The sequence below is a fragment of the Camellia sinensis genome, chromosome 7 (genome assembly GCF_055761805.1).
Source record: "Camellia sinensis isolate YWXY chromosome 7, ASM5576180v1, whole genome shotgun sequence".
Classification (NCBI taxonomy): domain Eukaryota; kingdom Viridiplantae; phylum Streptophyta; class Magnoliopsida; order Ericales; family Theaceae; genus Camellia; species Camellia sinensis.
The window spans coordinates 174,985,930-175,000,448 of NC_138967.1; the positions used below are offsets into that span (position 1 = coordinate 174,985,930).

At 34.3% G+C, this 14,519-nt stretch overlaps 2 protein-coding genes across 4 annotated transcripts; one reads left to right on the top strand and one right to left on the bottom strand.

Annotated features, from left to right (window-relative positions):
- Positions 1-4,372: 4,372 nt before the first annotated feature.
- Positions 4,373-8,167, bottom strand: LOC114299673 (RNA-binding S4 domain-containing protein). Of its 3 annotated transcripts, XM_082879889.1 has the most exons (11): positions 7,901-8,163; positions 6,969-7,062; positions 6,722-6,831; positions 6,397-6,528; positions 6,236-6,309; positions 6,015-6,120; positions 5,604-5,672; positions 5,341-5,405; positions 5,155-5,253; positions 4,755-4,854; positions 4,373-4,669 (listed from the first exon to the last, which is right to left on the bottom strand). In XM_082879889.1, the coding sequence occupies exons 2-11, from the start codon at positions 6,976-6,978 to the stop codon at positions 4,607-4,609; spliced, it is 828 nt and encodes a 275-aa protein (XP_082736015.1). In that variant the 5' UTR covers positions 6,979-7,062; positions 7,901-8,163; the 3' UTR covers positions 4,373-4,606. The 3 variants fall into 3 exon arrangements, with proteins under 3 accessions (XP_082736015.1, XP_028100277.2, XP_082736014.1); XM_028244476.2 differs by lacking the exon at positions 6,969-7,062 and having other exon boundaries at positions 7,901-8,167; XM_082879888.1 differs by lacking the exon at positions 6,969-7,062 and having other exon boundaries at positions 6,722-6,825; positions 7,901-8,165.
- A 1,574-nt stretch (positions 8,168-9,741) lies between these two features.
- Positions 9,742-14,057, top strand: LOC114308028 (uncharacterized). Its single transcript, XM_082881383.1, has 2 exons — positions 9,742-9,868; positions 13,729-14,057. The coding sequence occupies exons 1-2, from the start codon at positions 9,742-9,744 to the stop codon at positions 14,055-14,057; spliced, it is 456 nt and encodes a 151-aa protein (XP_082737509.1).
- The last annotated feature ends 462 nt before the right edge of the window (positions 14,058-14,519 follow it).

A 14,519-nucleotide genomic window follows, 5' to 3' on the forward strand; every position in this document is an offset into this window, starting at 1 on the left:
GGCCTCGCCGAGGGCATGAGTGAAACTGGATGTCTTGCTTTAACACCTTGAAAGGAAAATTTTTCACTTGATCCTCATGAGTTGCGATTGATATGATGACGGTAGATTATCCCTTTTTGCTTGGAGTTTTCAAATCAAATTTTGAGAGCCCAAAATTGAATTATTTGTTTAGAATTTTTCCAAAACTATTTCAAATTTATCACTCTTCCCAGCAACTAGGGTTTCTACTCCTCCATTCCAAAAACCCCACTCTTCCAATCTCATTACCATGCTCTTGTCTTTCCCATTCTTCCCTCCAGACTAAGCTCCAATACAACCCCTTCTCTCTCCCAAATTTCAAAACTCTTTATCTCTCCAGATATAACACCTTCTCTCTACCAAATTCCAGAACTCTTTATCTCTCTACATATTCATGGCAAAGACCAAACCTAACAAGAAAGACTTTAACAAGAAAGACTTGGGCTGCGTTTGGTAGAGCTTTAAAATTATGATTTGATAATAGAGTTGTATTTTGAGTTTATGAGTTTTGAAATTATGATTTAAGTGTAAAAAATTTGTTTGGTTATGAGTTTTAAAAAGAGTTTGAATTGAGTAATGTAACATAATATTAAAAAGTGAATGTTTTGAAAAGTGTTTTGAAAAATGGGTGTGGAATTAATTTTTTAAAGTTGCAACCAAACAATACGCTCAAACTAAGGGATAGAATTAAACTTTAAAAGCTATACCAAACAGAACCTTGGATTCTTACTCCATCAAAGGCACCAACAAAATCGTCAAATGTACCCCTTCTCTCTCTCTCAAATCTTTTTTTTTTTTTTTGAAGTTTTTTGAATTTTTTTTCTAATATTGTGTTCATGGATGTTTTTGGCAGCTAGAGATCGTGTGTTGATACAGCCATCGGACTCCCATAAGCCTCCATACGCGGCACGAAGATCGAGGCCGATCACTGGAACAACGTCAAGGTTCAGGTCCAGTGGTACTACCAGCCCGAAGAGTGACAATTTCACGGAACAAAAAAATTATTTTTGTCCACCCATTTATTCTAAATTTATCTCTATTCCCAAAAGCTATTTTCAATCAAATTTATCTCTATTCTCAAACAGTAGTGATTGGGGGCCCGAAAACGGGACCCCCGAATGCCCCGAATTTTTTTTTTTTTTCTTCAGCAGACGAAGAAGAGAAGGAGGGGAGGGGAGGGGAGGGGAGGGGGAGGGGGAAGGGGGAGGAGGAGGAGGGGGAGGAAGGACTGGAGGGGGCCTAAAAAATGGAGGAAGAAGACGGAGGAAGAAGAGGTGGCGATCGGCTACAGAGGCGGAGGCGCGGCGACGAGCAGAGGCGGCGATCGGCGACGGAGGCGGAGGCACGGCGACGAGCAGAGGCGGCGATCGGCGACGGAGGCGCGGCGACGCGATCGGCGACCGGCGACCTGTCTTCCCTCTCTCTCTCTTTCTCTCTTCTCTTTCTCTCCCTCTCCCTCTCTGTCTCTGCGAAGAAGACGAAGAAGAAGAAAATGGCGGAAGAAAAGAAAAAAAAAAAAAATCAAAACCCAAAACGACGTCGTTTTGGGTTTTGAGCCAAATTCGACCCACGAATTTCGGGCCCTCAAACATTACTCATTCTCAAAATACATTAATTGAAGCGATATCTATGCTGAAGTATGTGGTACATTTATTTTGTGAAGTTAATCAATGTTTTTTTGGATAAAACTTTGTAAAGAACTTATTTGCAACTTCATATAAAAATTTAAAATAAAATGAATTTATATTTCAAATTAATAAAAAATATTTTTCAAAATAGTGAAAAAAAATGTGTTAAATTTAAATTTGGAGAACCATCGTGGAATGAGTAAATAATTTTAAAAAACTTTGTTAGGTTTTGAAGTTTTCAAAAATAATTTTTGAGTTTTTAATCCTTTTTTTTTTATATTTATAGTAAATTTTTTTTCATATATTGGCCAATTTTTAAAATACATCTAATCTAGATTTACTTACAAAGTAAAAAAGAAATGTGAAAAAATCTTTACAAAATTCAATAAATACAAGACACATATGAAAATATATGAAATATTAGTGCATTTTTTTTCATATTTATTACTATTTAGTAATTTTTTAAAAGATTTCTTCATAAATTTTTTATTTAGATTGGGTTGATCTAAAAACTTAAAAACATTAATTAAAATATTTAAAAATTTCGCTAAAAACAAATAAGTTTTGGACCTTTAATTTTTTTAAAAACAATTTTCAAAATGTACAATCAGATAAATATTCAGATTTTGTCAACTTTCCAAAAAATTATCTAAATTATCTTTCAAAATTGATTTTGAAAACTAGACCAAACAAGGCCATTTTTGAAATTCAAACTATGCGATAACAACAATGATAGATGACCCGAAAATTTATGACTCGAATGGCTCGAAACACCCAAAGCGACGTAGTTTTGACACATTCAAGCCACACAAATTCGGGCCACCAAATATTTTTGATGCAATAATGTTAATGGAGTTGTTTTATGTTTTTTTAATTTTATTTTATCAGCGGAGTGGTTTTATGTCGTGTGGCAATTTATCATACTAATAATTGAATGTTTATTCATTAGGTAACTAACTTAAACAGACATGAAAAAAAAACAAAACAAAACAAAACAAAACAAAAATGCAGAGCTATGAACACTCCACAATACCTTCTCTCAATTCTATTTTCCAATCCTGATTTGCCTCCATTTCTCAGTCCACTAACAAAACCTAACAAACACAACCACATAGAAGAAATGCCAAAAAATTGAACTTTTTCTATCCTAAACAGAGACATGGCAAACCTATATCACAACGCTACCTTGAAGAATTAGACCTTTACAAATCCAATATGTATATCTGAACATGCTTTGTAATTTGTGTAAATCAGAGCAGAGCACTATTTAAAAGTAAAGACACTGTTTTTAATAAGTGCTAAACCTAACACATTTTTCACCACGAAGATCAAGACTCAATGCCATGGTGGCTGCATCAATCGGTTTCCAGAACACAATTGTTTTTCTTCCAAAGTACCGAATCACTCACTAAACTGTTAGTTGGCAATACTGGCCTTGTTCATTGATCGCAAATATCTAACTTTCTAAACGGCAGTACTCTCTCAACAACCAACTCATGAATTGTAGATCTGTTAATTTGTTTAGTGAAAATAGAAAAAATGTGATAAGTGGGAACATTTGGAGTGATTCAAAGATTTACGCGAGTGTTACATTTACTTAGAAGACAGAAAGATAAGAGCAATATGTTGAATTCAGCATGGTCAATGTATAGAACCAAGAAAATAGCGGTTCATTAAGAAGTAGCATACCTCATTTACCCAAAAACACACACATATATATGTATATATTCATCGGAATACATCTACTACTACTACTCATACATTCTCCGCTTGTTGGAGTGGCGGGGAGGGGTTTTACAGTAATGTCCGGTGAGGGGTGGCAGAGGCAGTTGAGAGTTACAAAGGGAAGAGGAGGGGTACTTCTGTCTACAGGACTAAAGATTCCATCCATTGAATTTTTTCCCCTCATCCCACTTCTATTACATTTTTAAAAAGTTTCCCACTGAATTATAATAATTACTTGCCCCACTTCCCACTATTTTGTTATTTCCCCTATATATTATTCAAAAGTGATTTTTAAAATAAAATAAAAAAATACATTGCATTACACTATTGGTGCTTCATCTCCTAATTCAATACAAGTCCTACCATATATTTCATTTCCTCATCTCTAATAACCACCAAATCCGACTATTCTCTCCAACTTCCAAACGTAATGGGTCGCCTCCAAACCTTTAAACTAATTTTATGAGTTTTGTTTTTGATTAAAAAAAAATGGCATTAAACTATTGATGCATTAGACTTGTATTTTTATCACTTTATACAACTCCTCTATTGGTGGGTTAAACTTTTTCTTTAATTTTCTCTATTTGTGCATCAAACTTATTCTTTAATTATCTTATCTCTAACCACATAATCCCGCTATTCTCTCCTCAATTTGCCAAACAAAATAAGTTTGGGTGGGCAGGGACAAAAATAACTAATTTTGTAACATTTACAAAATCAAAAAATGGTGTGGCATTAAACTATTTGTGCATTGAACTCCTAAAGTTTCAAAATATATATATATATATATATTTATGAGAGAAAAAATGGCAACAAAAAATAAAAATGTGTAATATTTTATATATCTTATTTTACTAACAATGTAATATTTTATCCCGTGCATAGCATAGGTCAACTGCTAGTTTAACTATTATAGTCTCCAAATATGTTTTGATTTGATGCAAGTCAATCACCAAGAAGATCCCAACCAATGCATTGCCGACTCTAGTCACACACACACAAACACAAACAGAGTCGATAACGTGGAATTTAAACATATGGCAATTTACACGAACAATGAACTTGACAGTATCTCTGCTTTAACCAATATGTGAACTGATTTAAGCCATTTAGCACATTAAAAACAAAAGCAAAAGCAATTTAAAGCACAATAGCATCTAATATATGATATCTGAAGACTAACCTTCCAAAACTAAAATAAAATGATCTTTTTGTGTTGCCCTGTGCCAAGCCTTCTATAAATATTGGATTAGCTCTACTGCAAACTTTCCCTTCTTTGTTGAATTTATTTCTCCTATCTGAACCAAAATAAAATAGAGTTGTGATGATGTGTTGCCCAATGCATTAACGGGATAGAAATGTTTCACAGATTCTAAATCTCACCTTCAGTCTTCCTTTTCCGCTAACTGAGATGATATCTCCGGTCTTGATTGTGGTATTACTTTTTGTGACAGTGGTCCAATTAACCCGCACATCCCCGTTACTAGGAAGAAGAAATTTGGTTACTTAGGTTCTACAACAAATGAGGGTAAGCAACATATACCTTAACTCATAGTTAATAGTACACAAATCATTATAGATATATCCACATATATGTACACACACCTCGAGGGGCAGGATCAAATTATTGCCCATGTAACAACTGTGTTATTCCTACAACCCTCGTACTATGATAATAATGAATATTCCTTGGAATAAATAATTTCAACCATGAAGAGGATAAGAAAATGAATATATCAACAAAAAATCATGGAGCAATCTAATCTAAAATAAAAGGGTGTACCTGATTAAATCAACTAGCTTTGTTCGTGAAATTCTGAATCCTGCACTGGCTATAGCATCAACCCTCAGTGACGCTTCCACGGTTTTGAAACTCTTAGTTCTGCAAAGTGTAAGCATTACATGTAGCGTATGACTGATGCCAGATGAAAAGTGCCAACAAACGATCGACAACGCAAAGACTTGCTACCTTGGTGGCTCATATTCAACAGCAACCAATGGTATCTTTTTACAAGTGACCGGAACATTACCAACCTGCAAAGGGAAAATATATAATGGCTTCTTCTTCAATTTGTATTTGAGGCACATTCTATTCTTATCATAACGAAGTTGCACCATGTAAACTAAGACATGTCTCCTTTCCTAGCTCAATCTTCTACAAGACTACAACCAAAAAAAAATTGAAAAAATTGGCAAAGAACAGGAATGCTATATATAAGAAAGCATCACTACCTTGTCCAATGCTGCTGTGATGAAGTCAACAAGTTCTGGAACAATAAGAACCTGAGCTCCCCTTTCTCCCTGGGCATAGCAGATGTATATTAAACCAAACTGACAATCATTAAACATCAACCTAAACATAATTCATAGGAGTACATTAAGGATGATAATAATTTCTTGATTATAAAAATCAAAAGATGCAAGGTAATAAAAAAGGAATCTCAAAAACTGAGGAAAATTATAATTAAAACATCCTCTACCAACCTAGTTTCTAGCAAGGATTATCGTACTAGGGATCCATTGTCCATTACAGGTATCAGTGACCAGTTTAAATGAAATAAAAAATCTTTACAAGTGTTATTTTGTTCTGATGATGACGATGATGATGATGAATGCATATCTCGAATTAATTGGAGATGATACCTGCAAGATAATATCCCCCAACTTCTCCCTAGCAATCCCTGTACCAAGAATTGTGCCAAGGAAGTCACCATGAGAACAAGGGTGAAACCCAAAGTTTCCTGTGATACTGGCAAGAGTTACCATTTAACAAACAAGGTTTTTTATTTCAAATAATAATAATAATAATAAATAAATATGTATTGCTACTACACTCAAAGAATGATGCACATTCAATGACTTGCCTTAATGCCGCAACAATATCTGGATCGGTTGTAAATGCTTGTGGATGCCCAACTGAAAGCCGACAACGCTCAGCCTGGAAGACTTGAAAGATATTTAACGTATAAGTGTGGAAAATATTTACTGAAAGAAAATCCAACAGAAATTCTTGATTCAATTTAACCTGTGGGTATCCTCCCTGAGCCACTGCTTTGATGTCAGCTAACTTTCCCAATACTATAATAGATTCATTCAGGATGGGTGGTGTGAGAAAATCAGTATGAAGGACTTCTCTCCTAGATGATGCCCGTCTTGCCTAAGAGGCAGAGGTAGATCAATAAATCAGACCTATCGTTCATGCATATCAAACAGCCAGAAATTATTCAACTTTTTCCTCCTCCTACAGTGCTCAGTGTAGTTGTCTTTGCAAGGCAATATATACAGAAATTATTAGTTGTCTTCGCAAGGCAATATGTACAGAAATTATTGAAACTAAGTAAAGCAAATACCAATTCGACGATATGCTTCACAGCTTCAATGGCACCCTTGTCTCTCACTCCTCCAAGCAAGCTGTCAACATCGCCTTTGATAGCTTGTGGCAAGCGACACGTACCTGCAGCTGTGTCACAAGAAGTATCAAAAAGGTGCAAATCAAAGACTCTATGGCGTATAGGATTTCTGCAATCATAATTTCTGTTTGGTGGTAGCCATTGTTACAGTGACGAAACATATCAGTGACACAAGTCAGGGCATCACCAATTGTCATTTCTGATAGTGTAGTTCCAACTGGGGGTGAGAACAGGTGAGAAATTTCTCATTTTGTTGCCCCGTAGGGATCAATTCACAATGTCTACAGCCAAAAATGGGGCTAAAAATGACCCAATATGTAAAAAATTTTGTAATGCTTATCAGCTACAAATTCTAACATAATTATCAGTACATAACTCAGTTCCACACACCATAACATCACATAATTTTCTACAATTCAGCACATGGGTATTCAACAATGCACATATTTAAACACAGTACTTGACTGGTAGCAGATGGGAGCAAGAACAGGTGAAATTTCACATTTGCGTCCCATAGGCTAAAAGTGACCTAACATATAAATTAAATCACATAATTTTCTACAATTCAGCACATGGGTATTCAACAATGCACATATTTAAACACAGTACTTGATTGGTAGCAAATGGGGGCAAGATCAGGTGAAATTTCACGTTTGTGTCCTATAGGCTAAAAGTGACCTAACATATAAAATTTTTGTAATGCACATCAGGTATAGATTCTAACTAACCTCCAACCCTTCACCAATTTTTTCATCTAATTTGATTCCAAATTTGAGAAAAAACCTTGATTTGATATGATGAACTACTCCAATCCTTTCATCAAAATCTATTTAAAAATTCCCCTCTTATCCCAAATTTCCCTTTTCATTAAATCTGATGAAAATATATATATATCATCCCCAATGCTTCATCCTTTCAAATTTTTAACAAATTCAAATTTGATAAAGGATATGATAATTTCTCAATTTGATGGAGAAAAAAAAATGACACTCCCACATACCAAAAAATCACATATTTTTCTACAAATCAGCCCATGGGTCTTCAATAACACACAAATTAACCATTAAAAAATCACAATTCTTGAATGGAAAGATATTAAATTGATAAAAACACAAGAACCTGAAGAACTGAGAGGAAGAGAGAGAAGGGTAGTGTAGTGAGAGAGTTTGTTGCTGGTGATGACAAGTGGACGAGGAGTGACAAATGAATGAAGGGTTCTTCTTAGAACCGAATGCGAAGCGAAGCTGATGGCTGCCATGGCAGGTGTGCGTACTGCGCACATGCTATGGCTCGGCTAGGAATTGGGGTTTCAGGTGCGCATTGTGCAGGCTCGGATCAAACCGAGGTCCATATGGTCCGGACTTCAAACCCGACCACCCAAAACCAACATTCGGATTGCAATTTGGGTCAATTTAACCCGAGTGCAACCCGGATTTATTATTATTTTGTCTTTTTACCAGCTTGTCCCAATAATTAAAGTCTATTTTGAGAAGATGGTGAAAAGTAATTTTTTTTGTTTTTAACCAAGCTTTTGACTTTTTTAAACAAATATTTGGAAAGTTAGTAAAAAGTTGTTTTTGACTTTTTTTATTAATATTTGTTTATGATGTCAAATCACAATAAAATGACCAAACTATCTCCATTAATTTAAAATATTTACAACTTCAATCATGTAGTACATTTTGACTCATGAGGGGTAGAATTGTAATTTTACTTGTAGCTAAAAATCAACTTCCCAAATGAAAAAAAAATGCAAAAAAGCCAACTTTTGGCTTTTGCTAGAAACCAAAAAAAGTTGCTAAAAGCCAACTTCCCAAAATAGCACTAAATCTATTACCCATTAGATTCTAAGTTTCTATCTCTTGCACAAGCAAATCCTGTTATATTTTTTTTATCCCAACTTTGTCCCTATTGTTATACTTTTGCCCTTTTGTTTTTTTTTTTTTTTTTTTCTTCTTTTTTTCCTATTTGTTTTCTAACTCCAAATTGTAAACCTCCAATTAGGAGGGTAAAAATAGTCCGCAGATTGTGGGCTACCCGAAGCCCGCCCACGGCCTAGGGTGGGCCCAATCCGTTTAGGCTCATTTGGGTCTGGGCCCAAGCCTAGCCCGAGATCTTAGGCCTGGGCTTGAGCCATCATTTTGAAACCCGTTCCGCCATGGGCCTGCTTAAGGCCCACTCAACGCCTGGTCTGCTCGAGGCTCAATGTTTTTTTTTAGTGAAAAATAATTAAATTTTGATAGAAAAAATATAAAACAAAAAACAAAAAATTTGTTCAAGCATGAGCCTAAGCCCATGCCCGAGGCCTGAATACTCTCTAGGCCTGGGCCTAATTTTCTGGCCTGTGGGTCGGGCCGGCCCAAATTTTGGTAGGAGCTAGCAAGGCGCGACATGGGTCGGCTCGGGCCTGGGCCGGCCAAATTTACACCCCTACCTCCGACAATATTTTTTTTGGCCATTTTTCATCTCCAACACGTCACTAACACATCCTCTTCCTCAGATTTGATGGTGATAGAAGAAAAAGAGGGAAAAAAAAAATGAAGAGAATGAAGGAGAGAGATGAGAGGCCATTACCAGAGAATAATTCTTATCATTTTACGCTGTCACAAATCAAGACAAAGAATCAAAAGTCTAATTCAGTGATAAATTTATCCTGCAACAAATCTCAGGCAGAGTTGTAGTGATAAATTTATCACTGTTGAATTTGTTAAAAAATTTACAAATAGCAAACTTGATTTAAGAGAAAGAAGGGCATCATAACAAATTTATCACTGAATTAATTAACAAATTTATCATTCATAAATTAAGTAACAAATTTATCACTGAATTAAGTAACAAATTTATCAAATTAGTTACACGTCTGTAGAAGATCAACAACACCTTTCAATGCACTGATTAGATACTTTGCATCCCAAACCAATGATGGTGGCAACAACAATGTCGAAGATGGTAGATCAGTGATGGAGGAAGATGGTGGCAACGACGATGTCGAAGATGATAGATCGATGATGGAGGATTGCGATGTTAAAGCTATCAAACAAATGATAAGAGGGGAAGCAAAGGTGATGGCAACGAAGGAGAAGAACGGTGGTGGTTGAAGTGTGTGAGGTTGAGCCGAGCGACATATATGGTGATGGAGAATGAGGAGATGGTATGCCAGTGATAGAAATAGGAGAGTGAGAGAAAGAGAGAAGAGAGAAAAATACAGATAGGAATGTGTTTGGGTTTAGGTTAAAAACACTCAACTGAATAAGGGGTAAAATTTTGGGTCAAGACTTCCTGAAAATTAAGTCCAGCCCAAAGGACCGGCCTGTAACTCCCCCTTATTATTTTTATATATGTAGTTGGTAGAATAATCAATAATTTGAAAAATTGTATACAAGTTCATTTTATAGACCCACTTTGTAGACTTAATGATGGGTAGAATAATCAATAATTTCAAAAATTGTATATAAGTTCACTTTATAGACCCACTTTGTAGACTTAATGATGTGTAAATAAAAGAATTAAAAAGTTATATGATTATAATATTTTTTATTATTAGCATAAAAATTTTATAAATAAGTTGTAAATTTGCTTGGAACAACTTTTCATAATTTGTAAAAAAAAATGTTTAGCTAATAAATTGTCACGTACCGTAACTTTTTTGTTGTGTAAAATATCCACCATGCCCTAAAAAATTAAATGCAAAAAAATATGAGACTATTTCATCCATATTTAAGGGTTTCAAACAAGTTTAAAAAAATTATAAATTATAACTTAAGAAAATCTTCATTTTTTTTTTAAAGAAAATTGTTAAAAAGTCCAAACTAAAGGTATTTTTTGATGGTGAGAGATTCACACTTTATGAATTAATTTGGTGAGAAACCTTTTTGTTTGTTTTGAAAGATATTTTGGGTTCGTTTGGTTTGTATTTCTGAAAAATTTTTGGGAAATTTTCTCTACAAATAAGTTTTTAAAAGTAATCAAATCAAACAAATTTTCCCAAAAAAATTTCTCAAAACTTGTAAACCAAACAAGTTTTCCAAACAAATCTCTCTCTCACACACATCAAATCAATCACTTTTTTCAAAACTCTCTCTCAAAATAATTTTCCAAAACATCTTTTGAAAAAAACCAAACCAAATAACTTTTCGTACTTTTTATCTCTAAAACACATCTCTCAAACACAAACAAAACATACCCTTTGTTTTTAATTTTGCCCTTAATTATTTTGTTGACTTTTTTTTTATCTGTTTAATTTTTTTCTACATGTTCAAATTTATATCTATCTGTTTAATTTTTTCCCTTATCTGTCAAAATTTTATTATCTACTTATTTTTTTTATTTTTTTTATCTGTTGAAATACCAAGCCAAATCAAATTCTATCTATTGAAATAAAGAGCCAAACCAACCCTTATCTGTTGCAATATCAAGCACCTATTTGTATATATCAAAATCCTATTATCTGTTCAAAATAGATATGTCTTATCTATTAATTTTTTTAATATCTTGTTACAATCTATTTCATCATCATCATCATCATCAACAACAAAAGCAAAAACAAAAACAAAAACAAAAACAACAAACAAGAAGAAAAAAATCCAAAAAATATATATGTTTCACTACTACATACATAGCAACAACAGACAGGAAATAAAAAATATCCGAAAAAAATCTGTTTCACCACTATATATACACACAGAAATTTTGAATAGATTTGAGGCTAAGTTCAAGCAGATCTGAGGCGATTTCCAGGAGTTCGATCAGATCACCATTGTGAAACCATTTTCTAACCAAGATCAAGACCAAATTTGGATTTATACAAGCATACAAGCGCGTGTGAGCGCACACTCACACTCACACTCACACATATATAACACCAATAAAACACTAGATCTGACCTCATATCTGAAATCTAAGGCCCCTGTGGCAGGGGAGAGAAAGAAGAGAAGGAGGGATATATATGCATACATACATATCTGCGTGTATCGTCAGAGCTATGCACCATCGTGTCGAAATGGCGGTGGCGAAAAAAGAGATCGGCAGAAATAAATGAACTGATAGAGTTTCTAGCGTTCTCTACCTCATAATTGCCTTTTTGAGCTCTCTATCTGATTTTCGAAACCGCTCGTCCCTTTGCAGCAGTTTCTGTTGATCGTTGCCAATCGGTATTAACTGAGGTTCCGTAAGGCAGCGGTGACCACCAAAGAGAGGAGGAAGAGGAGGAGGAGATCGGCAGAAGTGAAGAGAGAGCTCAATAGAGAGCACCAGACGGCTGCGGTGACCACCAAAGAGAGAAAGATGAAGAGGAGATTAGCGGAAGTAGAGAGAGAGAGAGAGAGAGAGAGAGAGCTCGACGTAGAACACCAGATGACTACAGTGTCGTATGGCGGTGGTGACCACTAGAGAGAAGAGGAGGAGATCGACGGAAGTGAGAGAGATCGACGGAGAGATCTACTTTAACTTGGCATGCTACAGTGACCACTAGACAGCGGCGAAGAAGAGCTGAGAGAGAGAGAAGAGGAGGAGAGCAGAGAGAGAGACAATGAAGGAGAGCACAGAGAGAAATGTTTTGGTTTGGGCAGAGCATCTCCGATGGCGTTTGTTAAAATAACATTATTCAGTGCGTTTAGTTTGAATTTTTTAATTAAATTTTTTGAAAATTGAATTGTTTAATTTTTGTATTTTTTTTGTTTTTAGTAAATATCTTTTAAATTTTAAATATTTTTTTTACTTTTTTAGATGCGCCTTAGTTACATGTATCTAAAAAATAAAAAATTTGTGAAAAAATATTTTAAAAAATTAATAAATACATAAAAATATAAAAAATATACTAAATTCTTATATTTTTTTTGTATTTTTGGTATTTAGTGAATTTTTAAAAGTTTTTTTTTACAAATTTTTTACTTTTTAAGTGTATTTATGTTAGGTGTGTCTAAAAAGTAAAAAAATTATTTAAAATATTATAAAAATTCAGTAAAAACAAAAAAAATATGGAAAATAAGAAAGTAGAATTTTCTGAAAAGAGTTTTCTGAAAACTCAAACCAAGCATGGTGATTATTATTATAATTTAGTAATGAATAATAGTAAGTTGTCAAATTATAATAATGGTGTTTTAATGGTCACATGCTATTTTAACAAATCTCAATTAACTTTCCTTTTAAATTTGTAGGTGTTGTTTGGACATAGGTTTTTTTAGTGAATTTTTTTTTTTTTTTTTTTTTTTGTCTATTGTGATATTTTTTCATCTGTTTGTAAAAAAATTATATATTTACATTATACCTGACTAGACAAATATAAAAAATAAAAAAAAATTAAAAATTTAAAGAAAAAAGTTAAATATAATTCATCTCACCAAAAAACATACCACTAAAAAAAAAAATTATTAACTACATTAAAAAATAAACAATCACTAACTATCCACCAACAACCATCCATTATTCACCCAGCATTCATGCACCAACAACCACCCAAGAATTCATTCACCAATAACCACCTACCCAACAATCATCCATTATTCATCCACCATTCACTTACCAATAACCACCCACCAACAACTACCCATCATTCACCTACCCACAATTTTCTCTATAAATTATAACATAAGGTTTTTTATAATTTTCATATTCACCAACCAACAATTTTCATATCTTCTAAACTCTCTGTGCCCACCTACAAGATTTTCTATAATTTTCATATTCACCCACCTACCCACCCACGATGAACAATTTCACTAAAGCCTTCTTCAAATGAGATTTTGATAAATCTTCATCATCTGATGATGATATAATGATGATGCAACTGTTAACAACACAACAACAAAGAATACAAGCATTAACCCTAAACCAACCAAGTAGACATGTTAGTTCCGCAAGTGGTCGTCGATACATTAATCGTGAGAAGGTCAAAGGTGACGAACAAATTTATAAAGATTACTTTATAGATAATCATGTCTACCCTGTAGAATACTTCAAAAAACATTTTCGAATGAGGCAGTCATTATTTCTTAGTATCTTATATGATATTCAACAAGTCAATGAGTACTTCATCCAAACCCATGATGTCACTGGTGCTCCTGGATTATCCGGTGTACAGAAGATGACTGTTGTACTTCGGATCCTACAATATGGCGTACCTACTGATGATGTAGACATGTACATTAGAATTGGAAAAACTTCTGTGATTGTCGCATTGAAGTTCTTTATCAGAACGATTGTTGCTATCTATGAATGCATTTACTTAAGATCCCCAAATGAGTCAGATGCTGCCAAATTATTGCAAGTAGGAGAGTAACGCAAGTTTCTTGGAATGTTAGGGAGTTTGGATTGTATGCATTGGCGTTGGGATAAATGTCCAACAACCCAAGCTGGTGCTTGCACTAGACACTACCACAAACTAACAGTTATACTCGAGACATTCACTTCATACGACTTGTGGATTTAGCATGTTTTATTTGGCATGTCTGACTCTCTGAATGATATTACTGTTCTTGACAGGTTACTTTTATTTTCTAAATTAACTAGAGGACATGCCTATGTTGCTAACTATACCATCAATAATCACGCATACACCATAGGATATTATCTTGGCAATGGTATCTATCCTTGTTGGGCAACAATTGTGAAAACAATATCTCAACCTCAAGGTTTAAAAAGACAACTATTTGCAAGGACGTACGAGACATGTCGAAAGGATGTCAAAAGGGCATTTGGAGCACTCCAAGCACATTTTAATATTGTTAGAGTTCCGGTGAGA